The sequence below is a fragment of the Phocoena sinus genome, chromosome 11 (assembly GCF_008692025.1).
Source record: "Phocoena sinus isolate mPhoSin1 chromosome 11, mPhoSin1.pri, whole genome shotgun sequence".
Taxonomy (NCBI): Eukaryota; Metazoa; Chordata; class Mammalia; order Artiodactyla; family Phocoenidae; genus Phocoena; species Phocoena sinus.
Window position 1 is genome coordinate 82647643 of NC_045773.1, and position 20429 is coordinate 82668071.

The following is a 20429-nucleotide window of genomic DNA, read 5'->3' on the forward strand; positions in this document are numbered from 1 at the left end:
GCATAAGGATTATTTCGCTGAACTGAGGCGTTTGAGATGAAGCAGATCCAAGAAAATCTTCTTGCTTTCCTTCTGTTTCCCTAAAAGCAGGACACAGATTTACAGAGATGTCCCTCCTCCTCTCTTTCCCAGGAAGAACAAAGGTTAATCCTAGTAAACAACTTTAGACCCTTATCAATGGAGAAGGCATCAATTTAAATATGCCTAACAAAGTTTACCCTTGTTTCCCTGGTAACCTCCCCGTACCTGACCTCCCTACATCTCCATCTTTAGCGGAAGATGGTATTTAAGATGGAGTTCTTTTTATTTGTTTTGTTTTGGTTTTTGGCCGCACCTCACAGCTTGCAGGATCTTAATTCCCTGACCAGGGATTGAACTCGAGACCTTGGCAGTGAAAGCCACCAGGGAATTCCCTGGAATTCTAAGGCACCTCTAGAGGTACTCATTTTTCCCTGGGTTTCTCCCATGTACAGATGAGGTATAGTTGTTAAGAAACTTGTTTTTCTCTTTCGAATTTGGCTTTTATTACAGGGCTTGTTACCCGAAAACTGGGTTCGCCTCTTGGTGGGTGTCGCACCAAAAGACAGAACCAAGCCAAAGATCAGGAGAAGGAAGAAAGAATTTATTACTACTTGCAGCAAGTAAGGAGAACACCGGGGATCTTCCCAAAGCAGTGTCTCCCTGAACAGCAAAACTGGGGAAGTTTTAAGCTAAGGGTACATGCATATTCATGAAGGGGCTCGAGCAGAGAATTCAGCACAGAATTGGGGCAAAGGTTGACGGAGTCCAAGCTTTAGTTGATCTGAAGTCAATAAGGGGCAAAATTATCATTCCATTCTCCACCTAGGTGGGGGCCTTAGTTCCTGCAGAACTCAAAGACTGTATCAGATTTTTATCTATATCCCTTGAGGAGGAACTAGGGCTTTTATTGTTGAACTATTGTTTCTTGACTGCTTCTCCTTTGTTCCTGCACTCCCTTACTTTCCTTAAGATCATTGATTACTGAGACACGTTCAAGGGCAAGCATTAGTTCACGCTTAGATCACAAAATGGCTTAGGCCAAAATGGCTTCTCTTATGTAAATAAAGCCATTCCTGGGAATTACCCGGTGGTCCAGTGGTTAGGATTCCACGCTTTCACTGCCAAGAGCCCGGGTTCAATCCCTGGTCAGGTGCGGGGACCCCCTAACCTATCTGCTTACAGGCTCTCAGCCAAAAACTCAGAAGGGTGGAGGAAAAATTATGTTTTTTCCCTACAATTGGAAGACATATTTAAAGACAGAACAATTGAATAATGAATGAAATCATTTGGGTTACGTAACTTCTAAAAAGCCTATGAAAAGTCAAATATTTTACTGTTTCTTGATGGGTCATTTGAGTGCCTAGCATTGTTAGATATTGTTGTTGGCATTTCTTTTTATTTCAAGAAGTCTTATTTATACTAGGATTGGAAGAAGTTCTATTTTAAGTACAAAAAACAAAGACAATAAAAGGGTATGAATAATTATATGAGATATTAGAAGACTTAAGTGCTAAAGAAATTCCAGCTATGCAGAGGCAGTTTCAGTGAAAAATCATAATTAAGTTGCAAAAGAATGGGTTAGATTGACCAAAGCTTACAGCAACGGTTTTTCACCTGGGATCCATATATGCCACAATGCCTGTGAGGATAAAAATCAGCAGAATGTGGATGGGGCGGTGGCGGTAGTGATGAGGGGGGAAGTCCATGAGTTTAGATGGAGAAAAATATATATTTTAATTAACCTTTAACTGAACATTGGCATTTCACTTTATTATGAATTTAGGCCTCAAACCTCAGTACCTGTTACTTTGTTACCCAGTGGAAATCACAGATGTTTTATTTTTCATAACAATTGCTGCGTTATCTTAAACCATCTTTTATACTTATCTTATTACTGATGGCAGTTAGGCTCCCCAAAAGATTGTGTTATGTACTGTGTTAATTATATAAGTGCATATGTCACTCTATCAAATTTAGTTTTAAAAATACTTTGATAACTGTAATGTAATAAATTTTTTTGCAACTTTTGCATTTTGTACACTTAAAACATTATTCTGAGAAGTTTCCACTTAGTCACCACACAGCCAAAGGTGTTCACGATATTCAAGAAAAAAAAAAGTTAACGTCTTTTATTTTGAGATGACATCAATTAAAAGAGTTCAGTGAGTGGAGAGTAAGAGGCTAGATTCTGCGACCTAGGCGGTAAAAACCATTGGCAGGGGTATTCCTTATTTGGTTACAGCAACAGAAGTTACTTGTCATGTCACATCAAATAACTCTTTCAAAGGTAACCCTATCAGCTTTGCTGACTTGGTTTCTGTCAGGAGCCCACAACACACTACATTTCTCCACTACTTACCAACTACTTTGTCGAACCATATCATAATCCTCTATATTATTTTCCTTACCCCACACTTACTTTAAGTCTACGAGGCAGAAGTTTAAGTCTGCGTGATTGGCAACACTTTACATTTCAATAGCAATAGTTATGGAAAACATTTCCTCAAATGTCTTGATCAGTTTAAAGTTTGTTAGAAATAACTAACCTGTCAAGTTCTCCTGAGGCAACAGCACTTGAGATTTAGGCCGCAACCCAAATATGAGAAACCTTTCTCGTGCTCCAGAGTGGTGTCACATCTACAGATGTAATCCCAATATTTTAACGTAGCAACATTGCCTCGTGGCACATGTACTGTTAGGGAAAACGTATGTGGCTGACAGTATTTGGGTAAGGGAGACTATCGTGCCACGAAGCTCTCCGTTGATCTGTAGGGAAACTGGATGTCCTTGGGCATGATGGTGACGCGCTTGGCGTGATGACACACAAGTTGGTGTCCTCGAAGAGCCCCACCAGGTAGGCCTCGCACGCCTCCTGCAGCGCCATCACGGCCGAGCTCTGGAAGCGCATGTCGGTCTTGAAGTCCTGCGCGATCTCGCGCACCAGGCGCTGGAACGGCAGCTTGCGGATCAGCAGCTCCGTGGACTTCTGGTAGCAGCGGATCTCGCGCAGGGCCACCGTGCCGGGCCGGTAGCGGTGCGGCTTCTTCACGCCACCCGTGGCCGGCGCGCTCCCGCAGGCCGCCTGGTCAGGCCCTTGCTGCACCGTCTGCTAAATTCGAGTCAGGGTAGTGCTTCTTTTGTACCAAAATATTTCAGAAACTGATGCTAATGGTTACCCGTAGACGCACACCTATTAAGGACTAGCGATAAAGTCCTAAGTCCGTAGATAATCACTGCAGCGAACTTTCTTTAAAACGTGATTAAATGTTTTTCTTACTTTGCTTTCAACAAAGCAGAGAATGGGAAAGTGACTCAGGCTTTTATTAAATCTCACTACCGCTTTTCATCGTTCAACGTAACAAATGTTAAAACTCTTTTACAGAAAATATGGGTGGCCCTGAGAAGAGCCTTTGGTTTGAATTTATCCGAGTTGCTATAATCTAGGCAATTACTTGCCCTTGGCCTTGTGGTGGCTCTCGGTCTTTTTGGGCAGCAGCACGGCCTGGATATTGGGCAGTACGCCACCCTGAGCGATGGTGACTTTGCCTAACAGCTTGTTAAGTTCCTCATCGTTACGGATGGCCAGCTGCAGATGACGCGGAATGATACGCGTCTTCTTGTTGTCGCGAGCAGCGTTGCCCGCCAGCTCCAGGATCTCCGCGGTCAGGTACTCCAGCACTGCCGCCAGGTACACCGGCGCGCCGGCCCCGACACGCTCGGCGTAGTTGCCCTTGCGGAGCAGGCGATGCACTCGGCCCACGGGAAACTGCAGCCCCGCCCGTGAAGAGCGGGTCTTGGCCTTGGCGCGAGCTTTCCCGCCTTGCTTGCCTCGTCCAGACATCGTGAAACCAACGACAACACCTCAGAAGTCTTTCAGAACGAAAGCGTAGGGGCAGCACTTCTTATAACCCTTATTGGGCGCGATAAAAGAGGTATGTCATTGGTTAGGATTGTGGCTTCATTGTAACCAATGGAAAGGCGGCAGTAGGATTCTTGCGTTGTGATTGGGCAGAACTAATTTATTACGGCTTCCTAAACAGCCACCAATCAGACACACGACTTTAACTTATCACCTTATTTGCATAAGAGTTTCTATATAAAAGGGACACATCGTATCTTTTACCGCGCTATTTCTCTTTCTCTTAAATTCTTTTGAGGTGCTTTTCATCATGCCGGAAGCAGCTAAATCTGCTCCTGCTCCGAAAAAGGGATCCAAGAAGGCGGTAACTAAGGCACAGAAGAAAGATGGTAAGAAGCGCAAACGCAGCCGCAAGGAGAGTTATTCCATCTATGTGTACAAGGTGCTGAAGCAGGTTCACCCGGACACCGGTATCTCGTCTAAGGCCATGGGCATCATGAACTCGTTTGTCAACGACATCTTCGAGCGCATCGCGGGCGAGGCGTCGCGCCTGGCGCATTACAACAAGCGTTCGACCATCACGTCCAGGGAGATCCAGACGGCCGTGCGCTTGCTGCTGCCCGGGGAGCTGGCCAAGCACGCCGTGTCCGAGGGCACCAAGGCTGTCACCAAATATACCAGCGCCAAGTAAACAGTGAGTTGGCTGCAAACAATTTAACGGCTCTTTTAAGAGCCACCATATGCTCAATAGAGAGAGCTGGTGCTGGTTTTGTTTCTGCGCTGGGCCTTCGTAGCTCATTACAGTATTTAGCCTGCGAAGTAGAGCAATTACTGAACTTTAGGACTTTCCTGTCACGGTAAGCTTGAGATACGCTAACTACAAAAATGTTACCTGACCCTGGCAAAGCTCTGGAACTCCTTGTAACCCTGCCCTGGCCTTTTCATTGTCGTTTAGGTACTTCGTATATTTAAAAGGGTTCAGGCACCAATTCTGTTACCATTTAGGGTTAAGTAACGAGGGAGGAGTTAATTTTTAAATTCGTAGTAAATCCAAATACTCATGGCTCTGGGACAAAGAATTGGATTCCTGCGGGGGTGCAGAGATTGCGCGGGCAGTTTAAATTTGCCCGGGCGCCCGCTCTTTCCCTCCACGGCGTGATTGGTTGCCGGCATCCAGGAAGAGACCGGGGCTTTCGGTGCGCGGGAGGAATCCACTTCCTGCTTCTCAGTCTAGCACGCAGAAGCTCTTTAATAAACATTTTTTGGTAGTTCCTGCTTTTTTCATTTTTTCTTAGTGCTTTTTCCCTTTCGAGAATGAGATTTATTTAAAAATCAAAATTTTCTTTGGAGAGAAGGGAACTTGGTGGATGTGATTTTCAGCCTGAGAAATACCAGCGCTTTATTTCTAATTAGAATATTGCTTTCGTTTTGCCCTATATCCGTATAATAGGAAACATTGCAAGACTAAACGTGACTATTTGGGGTCCGGTGAAGGCGAGAAGCTTGAGGGTGTTTATCTCAAACTTTTTTCTGAAAAAAAATCCGTTTCTATTTTAAAGTTGCTTTGGTTGGTATTTTTAATGCTATTTTAACTTTACCTGGAATCAGTGAAGAAAAACAAATTCTGCGTCGTTCAGGTTGTCATAAATGAGAACCAGGCACTCAACAAACAATGCTTCTCTATATTACGGTTGTTTAAAATTACGTGTCTCTTTTAGGTCAAAAGCCATTATCTATGAAAGTTGGAAGCTTCCACTATGGCTGATTTTTTATTTAGGTTGTGATTTTCAATGAATTTAATTTACGTAAATAAGTTACTTAATTTATCTAAAATGGATCTAAATTTAGCATAGTAGTAATGTCTAAAAGCAATTAATATTTGTTAAATCCACTGTCAAATGTACTCTTCCCCTTTGTTGACCCAAAGCCTACCCATGTTTCAACGCCCACTTCAGCCTTGCCTGCCCTCTGAAATTTCTTCCCTTTTTTGAGCTTTTTCTAACAGCTTGTCCAGAATTTGGAAACTGCCTCCATAGTGTCTCATATATCTATTTGAGTGGCTACTAACTGGTTTGTTGTGTGTTTCCATATAGAGAATGTACACTCATCATGACATGAAAAATAAAGAAAGGAAGAAAGAAAAAAAGTTCTTTTCTTTCACCATCTCCATCCCACACTAATGGTAACCGAGTACTGTAAATAAACAGAACGTAAATGATTTTTGCTTCTTGTTGTGTCATGTGTCACGTGAGTCTCCCATCTTCTCCATTAATCCAAATAATTAGATGATAATTTCCAAGCTAAATACTTTTTTGATTGTTTCTTTGTCTTTTAGTATATAGCAATCAGAATAAAATCTGTGGAAGAAGGAGAGGGATTGGAATAGAAGGTGAGTCGTCCTTTATCCCCAGATGAAAATTCATAAAGACTAAATTTTTGAAAACTATAAAGTTGAAAAGTCCCAGCCAATTCTCCTATTACGCAGAAAATTAAACTGCCTAAGAGATATATAAGCCAGGTAAATAAATCAAATCTTCATCTTTGGGCCTGTTTGCACCTTGATGGAATTCTCTTAGGAGTAAGGGGAGGATTTACTCCTTTGCTTGAAAAACCAAATGCTATCAGTCTATCTCATCGTTCAAGGCTGAACTAACACAGTATGTCATTTGAAAAAATGTACGTTGTGGTGTATCTTATCACAAAATAAATAGACATTTGTTGCTCACAATACTTAGAACTAACTGCCAGGTCTTCCCCAGAGGTCACAAATCAGGATGATGCCTTGACTATTGCCTTAGATGAACCAGCTGGTTGTAAAGGACTTTTTTTCAAGGTACATTAAATGATTATATTTCCTTTTCTACTGTACACATATTTCTTTCTCAACTAATCTACAACGCTTATTGAAATCAAGGCACCCATTCCCTCAGAAGTTAACAGAGACACACTGACAGAGTCTGTCAAAAGATTAGTGGCTCTATATGTAGATACCATGCAGATATCTGTTCTTCAATTATAACTTTATCTTTGTTATGTTAAAGTTAATTTCATTATAATACAAATTTCTGTTAATTTTATTTTCAATTGATGATATATGGAAAATACTCAATTAGTAATAACTACATTTACAAACTATCCATTGATTTCAATAAATTTTGTCCTGGATGAGGCAGGGATTTGTCTTCAATGAGGTAGACACTTATTCTAGATTTGGATGTGCTTCACTTTCTCTTATGTTGTTGCTAGCAAGACTATCTGTGGACTTAATGAATACTGTATACCTCACATCTCACAGCATTTTTTTTAACTGATCTCAATACATTATAGAGAAAAAGTAAGGCAATGTACAAATGGCAATGAGACTTACTGCAGGCTTTTTTTTTTTAACATCTTTATTGGAGTATAATTGCTTTACAATGGTGTGTTAGTTTCTGCTTTATAACAAAGTGAATCAGTTATACATATACATATGTCCCCATATCTCTTCCCTCTTGCGTCTCCCTCCCTCCCACCCTCCCTATCCCACCCCTCTAGGTGGTCACAAAGCACCATGCTGATCTCCCTGTGCTATACGGCTGCTTCCCACTAGCTATCTATTTTATGTTTGATAGTGTATATATGTCCATGCCACTCTCACTTTGTCCCAACTTCTCCCTCCCTGTATCCTCAAGTCCATTCTCTAGTAGGTCTGCATCTCTATTCCCATCTTGCCCCTAGGTTCTTCATGACCATTTTTTTTTTAGATTTTATATATATGTGTTAGCATACGGTATTTGTTTTTCTCTTTCTGACTTACTTCACTCTGTATGGCAGTCTCTAAGTCCATCCACCTCACTACAAATAACTCAGTTTCGTTCTTTTTTATGGCTGAGTAATATTCTACTTTATATATGTTCCACATCACCTTTATCCATTCATCTGTTGATGGACACTTCTGTTGCTTCCATATCCTGGCTATTGTAAATAGAGCAGCAATAAACATTTTGGTACATGACTGTTTTTGAATTATGGTTTTCTCAGGGTATATGCCCAGTAGTGGGATTGCTGGGTCGTATCGTAGTTCTATTTTTAGTTTTTTAAGGAATGTCCATACTGTTTTCCATAGTGGCTGTATCAATTTACATTCTCACCAACAGTGCAAGAGGGTTCCCTTTTCTCCACACCCTCTCTAGCATTTATTGTTTGTAGATTCTTTGATGATGGCCATTCTGACCGTTATGAGATGGTATCTCATTGTACTTTTGATTTGCAAATCTCTAATGATTAATGATGTTGAGCATTCTTTTATGTGTCTGTTGGCAATCTGTATATCTTCTTTGGAGAAATGTCTATTTAGGTCTTCTGCCCATTTTGGGATTGGGTTGGGTTTTTTTGTTTGTTTGTTTGTTTTTTTAATGTTGAGCTGCATGTAAATTTTGGAGATTAATCCTTTGTCAGTTGCTTCATTTGCAAATATTTTCTCCCATTCTGAAGGTTGTCTTTTCGTCTTGTTTATGGTTTCCTTTGCTGTGCAAAAGCTTTTAAGTTTCATTAGGTCCCATTTCTTTATTTTTGTTTTTAATTACATTTCTCTAGGAGGTGGGTCAAAAAGGATCTTGCTGTGATTTATGTCATAGAGTGTTCTGCCTATGTTTTCCTCTAAGAGTTTAATAGTTTCTGGTCTTACATTTAGGTCTTTAATCCATTTTGAGCTTATTTTTGTGTATGGTGTTAGGGAGTGTTCTAATTTCATTCTATCACATGTAGCTGTCCAGTTTTCCCAGCACCACTTATTGAAGAGGTTGTCTTTTCTCCACTGTATATTCTTGCCTCCTTTATCACAGATAAGGTGACCATATGTGCGTGGGCTTATCTCTGGGCTTTCTATCCTGTTCCATTGATCTATATTTCTGTTTCTGTGCCAGTACCATACTGTCTTGATTCTTCCAATCCAAGAACATGGTATATCTCTCCATCTATTTGTATCATCTTTAATTTCTTTCATCAGTGTCTTATCATTTTCTGCATACAGGTCTTTTGTCTCCTTAGGTAGGTTTATTCCTAGATATTTTATTCTTTTTGTTGCAATGGTAAATGGGAATGTTTTCTTAATTTCACTTTCATATTTTTCATCATTAGTGTATAGGAATGCAAGAGATTTCTGTGCATTAATTTTGTATCCTGCTACTTTACCAAGTTCATTGATTAGCTCTAGTAGTTTTCTGGTAGCATCTTTAGGATTCTCTATGTATAGTATCATGTCATCTGCAAACAGTGACAGCTCTACTTCTTCTTTTCCAATTTGGGTTCCTTTTGTTTCTTTTTCTTCTCTGATTGCTGTGGCTAAAACTTCCAAAACTATGTTGAATAATAGTGGTGATAGTGGGCAACCTTGTCTTGTTCCTGATCTTAGTGGAAATGGTTTCAGTTTTTCACCATTGAGGACGATGTTGGCTGTGGGTTTGTCATGTATGGCCTTTATTATATTGAGGTAATTTCCCTCTGTGCCTACTTTCTGGAGGGTTTTTATTATAAATAGGTGTTGAATTTTGTCGAAAGCTTTCCCTGCATCTACTGAGATGATCATATGGTTTTTCTCCTTCAGTTTGTTAATATGGTGTATCACATTGATTGATTTGTGTATATTGAAGTATCCTTGCATTCCTGGGATAAACCCCACTTGATCATAGTGTATGATCCTTTTAATGTGCTGTTGGGTTCTGTTTGCTAGTATTTTGTTGAGGATTTTTGCATCTATGTTTATCAGTGATATTGGCCTGTAGTTTTCTTTCTTTGTGACATCTTTGTCTGGTTTTGATATCAGAGTGATGGTGGCCTCATAGAATGAGTTTGGGAGTGTTCCTCCCTCTGCTATATTTTGGAAGAGTTTGAGAAGGATAGGTGTTAGCTGTTCTCTAAATGTTTGATAGAATTCGCCTGTGAAGCCATCTGGTCTGGGGCTTTTGTTTGTTGGAAGATTTTAAAATCACATTTTCAATTTCAGTGCTTGTGATTGGTCTGTTCATATTTTCTATTTCTTCCTGGTTCAGTCTCGGAATGTTGTGCTTTTCTAAGAATTGGTCCATTTCTTCCAGGTTGTCCAATACAGTTGCTTGTAGTAATCTCTCATGATCTTTTGTATTTCTGCAGTGTCAGTTGTTACTTCTCCTTTTTTATTTCTAATTCTATTGATTTGAGACTTCTCCCTTTTTTTCTTGATAACTCTGGCTAATGGTTTATCAATTTTGTTTATCTTCTCAAAGAACCAGCTTTTAGTTTTATTGATCTTTGCTATCGTTTCCTTCATTTCTTTTTCATTTATTTCTGATCTGATCTTTATGATTTCTTTCCTTCTGCTAACTTTGGGGTTTTTTTGTTCTTCTTTCTCTAATCGCTCTAGGTGCAAGGTTAGGTTGTTTATTTGAGGTGTTTCTTGTTTCTTGTGGTAGGATTGTATTGCTATAAACTTCCCTCTTCAAAATGCTTTTGCTGCATCCCATAGGTTTTGGGTCGTCGTGTTTTCATTGTCATTTGTTTCTAGGTATTTTTTGATTTCCTCTTTGATTTCTTCAGTGATCTCTTGGTTATTAAGTAGTGTGTTGTTTAGCCTCCATGTATTTGTATTTCTTACAGACTTTTTCCTGTAATTGATGTCTAGTCTCATAGCGTTGTGGTCAGAAAAGATACTTGATACAATTTCAATTTTCTTAAATTTACCAAGGCTTGATTTGTGACCCAAGGTATGGTCTATCCTGGAGAATGTTCCATGAGCACTTGAGAAGAATGTGTATTCTGTTGCTTTTGGATGGAATGTCCTATAAATATCAATTAAGTCCATCTTGTTTAATGTATCATTTAAAGCTTGTGTTTTCTTATTTATTTTTGTTTTGGATGATCTTTCCATTGGTGAAAGTGGGGTGTTAAAGTCCCCTACTATGATTGTGTTACTGTCGATTTCCCATTTTATGGCTGTTAGTATTTGCCTTATGTATTGAGGTGATCCTATGTTGGGTCCATAAATATTTACAATTGTTATATCTCCTTCTTGAATCGATCCATTGATCATTATGTAGTGTCCTTCTTTGTCTCTTGTAATAGTCTGTTTTAAAGTCTATTTTGTCTGATATGAGAATTGCTACTCCAGCTTTCTTTTGATTTCCATTTGCATGGAATATCTTTTTTCAACTCCTCACTTTCAATCTGTATGTGTCCCTAGGTCTGAAGTCGGTCTCTTGTAGACAGCATATATACAGCTCTTGTTTTTGTATCCATTCAGCCAATCTATGTCTTTTGGTTGGAGCATTTAATCCAGTTACATTTAAGGTAATTATTGATATGTATGTTCCTATTTTACTGCAGTCTTAATGTGTACCACATCCTTCGTTGATAAAGAAGCAGACTTATCAATTATTGGGAGACTCAAAGTGGCACCTAGCAGTTTTGGAGTCCTGTTCAACTGGATACTGTATGTGTGCTGAATAGTGACAAAGAATTGGTGTAATTTCTCCCCTTGTCAAAACACATTTGTTAAAGAACTAAGAGGTAGGGCTTCCCTGGTGGCACAGTTGTTGAGAACCTGCCTGCCAATGCAGGGAACATGGGTTCGAGCCCTGGTCTGGGAAGATCCCACATGCCGCGGAGCAACTAGGCCCGTGAGCCACAACTACTGAGCCTACATGTCTGGAGCCTGTGCTCCGCAACAAAAGGCCACAATAGTGAGAGGCCCACGCACAGCGATGAAGAGTGGCCCCCGCTTGCCACAACTAGAGGAAGCCCTCGCACAGAAATGAAGACACAATACAGCAAAATTAATTAAGTAATTAATTAACTCCTACCCCCAACATCTTCTTTAAAAAAAAAAACAACAAAACAAAACTAAGAGGTAGAAATGGAGTGATACCACTGCTATTACACTTACTTAATTACCAACTTGAAAAAGTTTCACTTTCCATCCTTGCATCTCTGCTGTGTTTATTTTACTTTTTTTTTTTTTAAGAAGTTTTAGTATCCAAAGGAGGACCGACAAAATCAGGTAATTTCAGTCAAAATCCTAGTTTTGGAATTTAGAAGTTAATTCTAACATTTATTTGAGGATCAAAAGGGTAAAAACAAGAAACTCCTGATGAGGTAGAATATGATTTAGTGATTAAAAAAAAGAGTCATATAGCTATAATACTGGGTGGTATTGCACAGAGATGGACACACTTACCAGCTGAATTAGATAGAAAGGCAAAGATCATATCTAATTTTTTGTTGAATCTTTAGAAAGGAAAACGGTGAGGTAAGTGAGGAAAAGATAAGCTGTTCAAAAATTTATCAGGACAATTGGTTACCCACAGAGGAAAAAAGACCCTTAAATGTAAAAGGAAAACCATTAAGCCTTTTTAGAAGATAAGCTAAGAAAATATCTCACAGTACCAAAGGATTTCTTAAACAAGAAACAAAAGTTCTAACCATGAAGATAAGAGTGTTATGTTACACTTCATTAGAGGAGGCATTTCTTTTTAAATTATTTTGCAGCATCAAGACTTCTATGTTCTTTCTTAATTTGGGAAGGACAGAATATTAGTGAATATCAATTTTAAATGAGGAAAAAGTTGAAAAGTCTATTTCTACTAAAATCTGACCTTGACCTCACTCAAGGTCAGATTTTAGTAGGTTGAAACTTTTCTTCTCTTCATTCTATTTTCTAATTCAGAATAATTAAAGTGTTAAGATGTCTTTTCTTATTTTGTCTATAGAGAAAACAAGTCATTTTTAAAAATCATATAAGAAACTAAGTTTTTCAGAATGAAAGAATTTCAATTATAACCTTAAAGATGTTAAGTTAAAAAAAAAATGGTACTGATGAACCTAGTGGCAGGGCAGGAATAAAGACGTAGACATAGAGAATGGACTTGAGGACACAGTGGGGAGGGGGAAGTTGGGGCGAAGTGAGAGTAGCATTGACATATATACACTAAAAAATGTAAAATAGTTAGCTAGTGGAAAGCGGCAGCATAGCACAGGGAGATCAGCTCCGTGCTTTGCGATGACCTAGAGGGGTGGGATAGGGAGGGTGGGTGGGAGGCTCAAGAGGGAGGGGATATGGGGATATGTGTATGCATGTGGCTGACTCACTTTGTTGTATAACAGTAACTAACACAGTATTGTGAAGCAATTATACTCCAATAAAAATCTATTTAAAAATGTTAAGTAAAAAACGCTTTTGACTTAAATTTGAATGGAAAATATCACTATGATCTTTTTTTTTTTTTCCTTTTAAGAAAACCCTTATTTCCCCCATCACTTTTCAGAGAAAAGGTCTGCAAGCAATGACCACCCATGGACAATGAGCATTCCCGTCACCCAGATTATAGTTTCTCAACTCCTTTTCCAAAGAGCAAACTCAGATTTGGTTAAACGTCATGAATTAAAATAGATTTAAAAGACGCAGTAACCAAATACCATTTGTAGATCTAATGGAATACCATTCAGACAAAATCATTGTAAAAAAATATTTGAGGCCATTGAGGATTTTTTTTTTTAGTACTAGATATTGGGTGATGTTAAAAATCATTTAAAATTTTTCTTAGGTGAGAAAATCTTGTATTTTATTTAACTCTGTATCCGTTAGGATGTTTGTGAAAATATTCATGATTGAAGAAGCAAAGCAGATGTTGGTAATTGTTGAAGCATGTCTGATGGACACCTGGAGGTACGTTTTCGTGTACTTTGGGGTATACTTCAAGACGTCCATAATCCTTTCCCGGCTTCCCTCCCCCTTACCCCCCCCCAAAAAAAAAAAAAGGTTTCAAAAATGCTGGCCCAATTAACGAACATAATTCTCTTTCAGTCAACAAGGGGTGACAATGAGAGGAATCAAGTGCTGGCAAAGAGAAATTCCGGCAACTGAACTAAGGGAAGAAGAAGGCCATTTGCACAAGGGAGGAGCTCATAGCAGCAGCGGTCCCCTCCTCCCATCTCCCAGGCTCGACAAACAAGAAACGCTATTGCCATCTTGTGGCCCTTTAAGAAAATGTAGCTAATATTGTTTTGTGGTTTCTACTAGGCAGTCCATTGCTAGGGTTTAATAATTGCATATATAAATAATACAATAAACAATCCTATTTCAAACACAGTCCTCATCTGCCCAGTTCCCCCATAAATAACAAAGAACCACGTTTATTAGTTTCCTGTGTACCCATCTGGAATTTCTTTATACAAACACAAATATGTAAACGTGGATTCTATTCTGTCCCCATTAACATAAATGGCCAATGGCTATATTCCTCTCATGGTTCTGCCCCTTGCTTTTCTCATTATCTAGCTTGGAGCTCTTTCCTATTAGTAAGTAGAGTGGCTGAAACTTCTCAGCAGGTGCACCTGAGCCAGTGACCCTAGGAGGGTAACCTGAGGCCAAACCTTTTCCTACACTGGCTGCATCTTACCTGAAAATAAGCCTGATGCTTATTTGAGAGGAAGCCTGGGACTCTTTGATGAACCTGGTCCAGAAAACTCTGGGGTGGCTGAATTCCTGTTCCCTTCCTGAGATAGGACTTCTATGCTTTGTAATAAGGGACATTGAGGTCCTATTCGTCTTGTCAGTGAGGCCTTCTTTGACTGTCATCTTTAATAATTAAGCCGCCCCATGCAAATTTCCTATCCGTATTACTATATTTTTCTTCATAATACGTATCAAGATCTGGCATGCTATATACTCTACTTATTCTTTTGCTTATATCTTCACCATACTGCCCTCTTCACCAGAATGTAAGTCCCTTGAGAGATGTGTTTTTCTGCTTTGGTCTACTTTGATCACTACTGTATCCCCAAGCTTCTAGAATGGTGCCTGGCACAAAGTATATCTGGATAAAGTAATATTCCTTGGCTCCATGCTGTTATGGGAGATCCTCAAAGAATTTTCTTTACTTCCTTGGGTGTAAAGAAAGTAAAGAAAAACCAGTATATATATGTATTATCATACATGTAAGAATGCAGGAACATGTATTGATGACAATAACATATACTTTGAACCAAAAGATGCAGAATGGTGGAATGGTATGTTTTAGGAATCAGTCCAGATGTGAGTTTTTTCCAAGCAACTTCACCAAAACCATATAACAGGGTGCTTTTTTTTTTTTTCTTTTTTTCCTGTACGCAGGCCTCTCACTGTTGTGGCCTCTCCTGTTGTGGAGCACAGGCTCCAGAGGCGCAGGCTCAGCGGCCATGGCTCATGAGCCTAGCCGGTCTGCGGCATGTGGGATCTTCCCGGACCGGGGCACGAACCCGTGTCCCCTGCCTCAGCAGGCGGACTCTCAAACACTGCGCCAACAGGAAAGCCCTAGGGTGCATTTTCTTTAAGAGCGTCTCTATAATCATTTTCTAGAAAGTATAGTTATCTGAACTAACGTTTTTATATGAAGAACATATTGTCTTTGTGGTTCTAAAGACAACAGTGAAATAAAATTGTTTCACCTGCTGAAAAAAAAAGAAATCCTTCCTTAGGATTCAGCAGGGCAAAGACAAATTGTCTTCACTTCCTGCCATTCTCTGAGGGCTCCTTCTGGTGACTCCCAGTTTTCTCTCCTCTGCAAAAACCTTTGGTTTTGTTAAAACTCAGATTGCTGCTTCTTCCTAAATATTTTTCATTAATGATTATTGGTACATACATTATTTTATTTTATTTTTATATGCCAAATAAGGCAAGTGACACCTTGTGTCACATCAAGATAGTCTGCCCTCTCCGAATTTCAAACTTAGCGCTATTCTGTCAGGAAAGACACGCAGCCTGGTTGGTTTCAGGGGTAGCGGTTAACAGGAAATGACAAATCTCCCTCCCCTCAAAGTACTGTTTTCTGAATTAACATTTCTCCCAGTAGAGAAACACTGGTGTCTAAGGACTTCTCCACACGGGCCAAGGCTCCCATTTCACCCCTGCAGTTAGAGGGACCCAGCACTAGAGGGCGGTGCTGTCGATGCCATTCGCTGCTCATCCAGCGGTAGGACCCTGTGGACTTCTGAGTGGAGACAGTTGTGTTCGCATTTGACTAGTCTTTTTTCTTCACCTGCTCCGATTTTCTCAAACTCCCTTGCCTTCCGAAATTTCAATCACTGTTTCACTGCCCGTAATCTCCTCTCTGGCCATAGTAGATGGAGTATTCTCTCTAGTCCAACCAATGAAGGGACGAATTACTGCCAAACTTACCTCCAGCCTAAACGCCTTTAAGTCTGCACTTGGAACCACGTGGCCTGAGATCCTCTTCAAAATACCATCAAAAGGACCTCACAGTAATAATCGCCACTGTCTATTCAGTGCTGTGTACCACAGAAAGATAAAAATCGAATTACTCACATTGTTTTATTTAATCTAATTTAATTTATTCATGAACATATATCATTACCCCCTTTTTAGACGTGAAGCTGAGGCTCAGGGGAAAATTAATTCAAGTCACATGGCTGGTAAGTGGCAAAGCCAGTACTGGAAAGCAAATTTTTTTGACTCTAAAATGTGTGTTCTTTCTTCCATCTCAGCTCATGTTCTCTCCATGTTCCTTCTCCATGTGTCCTTGCATGTTCTCTTAACATATATTTACAGGTTTGAGAATTCCTTCACCAGTTAAAGAGATATCCCCACCTCCGAGGGCTTGCCAGATCTTGTAGATTATTCCTGCACTTTCTTTTTCTTTTCACTCATTCCTTCAGCCATTCGTGGTACATAGTACTGTAGAGGAAATGCTGTGTCACATATAGGCCACCTCTTACTTCAGAGGCTAATGGAAGGAACATGGCCCAGCATCTGGGGCCCTTCCGTGTTTGAATAGCTTCCGGTTTCTTCACCTCTAGTCACATCATCTTGTAATCTTTCTGACACAGCTAAAGAAGTGTACTTCAAAACTCAGTTTGAAATGTAACTCCTCTGCTCAAAGTTCTTCAAAAGATCTTCCATCCCCTTAATCTGAATTTCAAACCATTACTCAACATTATGTACAATTTTCGAGCTCACTAAAAGTTCATTTCTATCCGGAATGAATGTTTTATACCCAATTAAACAAGTTCTTCTTTCCTCAGAGAGAAGTTCCCATTTCCATGCCTGCAGCCTCTACACTCTTTTCTTGCCTCAGTTTTATTCTTTAATGCCCGTTCTTGATTCCTTTGATCTGATAGATTGTTTTTCTCTAAACTCCCACAGCTTTTTTATTTGTACTTGTTTTGTGTTTTTACTTTCCCACCATATATTTTTTAGGGGGTGCGTGTGGCTTCTTTTCTGAACATCTCCATCTCCCCAAGAGCAGTAACTATCACACTGTAACCTAGCACATTTTCAACACCTAGCTTGTAAACTTAAGTATTTGTTGATTTGTCCTGGAGAGTGGAAAGACCTGTGTTTTTCTGTTGTTGTTGTTTTTGTTGTTGTTTTAGAACAACTTTTTATAGATGTCAAGATAGGAAATGAAAAACAGACAATTTGTACCTTTCCTTTTCCACAATTGACAGCTTCCTGTGTTCAGGCCTTGACAGTGTTTTGTACCAAGGAGCTTTGTCTTGATATGTTTCCTGCTCCAAACAATATGTGACTTAATGACAAATTCTAAAATTCTACTGGCATGCTCTTAAAAGTTGTCCATATGATGCATATCAAATAAATTAATTTTAATACAATACAGGGATTGTTTGTTGTGCATTCTACTGGTAAGCAAAATGTGTTGGCTTCGAATCTGTACAGGATTTTGTTTTTGCATTGTCTAGTACTGTCTGATACTCATTTCTTTCCACAAAACTGTTGCCCTGGATTGTCTCATTTGTTTTATTTAGGGGAGAGAGACAGAGAGAGAGAGAGAGGGAGGGAAAGGGAGGAGAAGAGAGAATGGGAAAGAGAAAGAGTCATCTAAATCAGAAAGGAAGTCCACCCCTGAAACTTTCCAGTTTTCCCCATAGAACGCTTTTCCTCTAACTGGAGACTTGGAGATGGTTTTTTTGCGAGGCAAGTCTTCCATCTCCCCAGGTTGCTGGCTTCCTAAATAAAGCATCTTTCTTTTTCCACCAATGCTTGTGTCTTGAACATTGACTTTTGAGCGATGAGCAGCCAAATATCAGTTCTGTTCCGGCTCCAGCCAGTAACATTCTGGCTGGTCTAAGGATTAAATGGACTTGAGACAGCTTAACAAGAGAAGATCAAACCAAACTTTAATAACATGTATATGTGGGAGAGACCCAGGAAAACTGAGTAACTTGACAAAATGGTCAAAATCCTCATCTTAAATACCATTCTCAGCTAAAGACAAAAGAGGATGTTGGGGTAGTGGCTTGGCACTTCAGCGGGGAGGGAGGCAGTTAACATGGAGGTAGGAAAACATATAGTTGGTAAACAAATGTTCGCTAGGCCAGGCAGAGACAATGGGAAATAGAGTGAGCTCTGATCTCTATGCCCTGCCAAGTTTCCCACTCCCACAACTAGCCCAGATTTTTTTGTAGATACCTCTGGTGATAGCTCTAGTCTGGAACAGGCCTTTTATCTAAATTCTTTTAGGCAGTTAAGGAGGAGGCAACAAGGAAAACTCCTGGAGTCTTGTTTCTTAAAAATAATCAGCCTAAATGAATCCTCATGCCAAAGGGATGCACTTGGGCTGGCAAATTTGGCTCCCCTACAACATGTTTACCTTGTATATACATGGGAGATATCCAGGAAAACTGAGTACAACTCCCTGAAATGCCCCGAGCCACTACATTAAGTGCCATCTAAAGCTAAAGACAAAAGAAAGATGGTGGTGGTTGGGGACGTCAGTTACAGGAGGTTATCAGGAAAAACACAGTGAGCAAGGGTAATGTTCTTATGCACATTTAAGTCAGGTACTTTCTCCATTGATAAAAGTTTCTCTTCCTGGTAGGGATTCACCCTTACAAGTGGAGACTTCCCTTATAAATGTAAAGTTCCCTTTTAAAAGGGTAAAGTCTACTGTTTTTTAGTGCATCTCCTGTGTTTGTTTTCTTCTCAAAAATAATCAGCTCGGGCTTTTTATTTCATTGTTAAGGGAAGGGGAGGGGGACAAGTCATAAGGCTCAGGTTTTACAAAAGCAAGAACAAACAGAGCTTGCACACAGCCCCGGAGGAGGCGGGGGAGGGAGGCAGCAAAGTTTCTAGAGCTGCAGGAACAGAAGTGCCAATGAGAAATGCAGTGTGGTTCAAAGCTGTACTTTTATAGTCACTTCGGATACAGGTAAGGTGAAATAGGTAATTCCAAAAATGACCTTAGTGAATAAATATGTCGGCCCACTGAAGGCAAAAAAAATTAAAAAAATAAAAATAAAAAAAAGAATCAGCTCAAAATAATCCTTATGCCAAAGAGGCATATTTTGGGGTGGCGTATTCTGCGGCCCTTCAATTGGCTAGGGAAGAATCTGCTTCCAAGCCCCCTCAGTTTGTTGGCAGAATTTATTTCCTTGCAGCTTTAGGACTGAGGGCACAGACTTCTTGCCGGTTGTTAGCCGGAAGTATCTTTCAGTTCTCAGGGGCTACCTGCACTTCCTAGAGGTGCCTGAAGCTCCTTGCCAAGTAGGCTTTCCCTCCTTGACCATTTACATCATGAAGCCAGCAAGGATACTCTCTAGAGTGAATCAGCTAGCAAGAATGAGTCTTATACAGCTCAGTATAATCACAGGAATGATCCAATCATCTTTGCCATATTCTGTCAGTTAAAGTAAGTCCCAGATCCAACTCACACTCAAGGGGAGGACATAGACAAAAGCCCAAACACCTAGATGTGGGGCTCATGGGAGGGGTCTGTCCACCACACACATAAAATGGATAAATCTCAGAATAATTAGGCTGAATGAAAGGAGTCAATCAAAGTAAAGTACATACTGAACTATATTTATACAAAACTTTAGAAAAAGCGAGTTAATCTATAGTGACAAAATGCAGATCAGTTGTCCTGTGGGGATTGGGGACAGAGGGGGCAGGTGAAAAGAATTACAGAAGGGGACAATGGCGCAGTGGTTGAGAGTCCGCCTGCCAATGCAGGGGACATGGGTTTGTGCCCTGGTCCGGGAAGATACCACATGCTGCGGAGCGGCTGGGCCCGTGAGCCATGGCTGTTAAGCCTGCACATCCGGAGCCGCAACAGGAGAGGCCGCAACAGTGAGAGGCCCGTGTACCGCAAAAAAAAAAGGGACAATGAGATTTTAGGGCTGATAGATAAGTTCACTATCTTGATTGGGATCATGGTTTCATGTGTATACATATGTCAAAATTCATTAAAATGTACTCTTTAAATATATGCAGTTCATCATATGCCAATTATACTTTAATAAAGCTGTTTTTTAAAATAAAAGCAAAAACTCAATTCTTTGGTCAACTTAAATAGGAAAAGGAAAATTTGCAATATACTTTCTTAAAATTAGTTATGAAAAGCCTACAAGTAAGGAACAAGAACTCTAGTTCATCAGTGGAAATGCATTAGAACCTGCGAAGTGCTCCCAGGAAAATTTGTCTGGTGTCCACTTGGTGGCTTATGAGAGTCCCACCCTTTGTATAGTCAAGGATGTCACTTCCTAGCAGGCTAAGAGCATTAAATTTGTGTACCTCAGGGAA

The 20429-nt window shown here is 39.9% G+C and overlaps 2 protein-coding genes and 1 pseudogene across 6 annotated transcripts; 1 reads left to right on the forward strand and 2 right to left on the reverse strand.

Moving 5' to 3' along the window:
* Window positions 1–2759: 2759 nt before the first annotated feature.
* LOC116762195 lies at window positions 2760–3368 on the reverse strand (annotated as a pseudogene).
* Window positions 3285–3862, reverse strand: LOC116762408 (histone H2A type 1). Its single transcript, XM_032649326.1, has one exon. It carries the CDS (start codon window positions 3860–3862, stop codon window positions 3470–3472), a length of 393 nt encoding a protein of 130 aa, XP_032505217.1. The 3' UTR covers window positions 3285–3469.
* Window positions 3863–4151: 289 nt separating this feature from the next.
* LOC116762421 (histone H2B type 1-J-like) lies at window positions 4152–17502 on the forward strand. Of its 5 annotated transcripts, none has more exons than XR_004352254.1 (4): window positions 4152–6269; window positions 6640–6713; window positions 13476–13556; window positions 13695–17502. XR_004352254.1 is itself a non-coding variant. In XM_032649341.1 (2 exons), the coding sequence occupies exon 1, from the start codon at window positions 4191–4193 to the stop codon at window positions 4569–4571; it is 381 nt and encodes a 126-aa protein (XP_032505232.1). In that variant the 5' UTR covers window positions 4152–4190; the 3' UTR covers window positions 4572–4574; window positions 13695–17502. The 5 variants fall into 5 exon arrangements, 1 of the variants encoding a protein (XP_032505232.1); XR_004352255.1 differs by having other exon boundaries at window positions 4169–4574; window positions 6216–6269; window positions 13476–17502; XR_004352253.1 differs by having other exon boundaries at window positions 4152–6713.
* Window positions 17503–20429: the final 2927 nt, after the last annotated feature.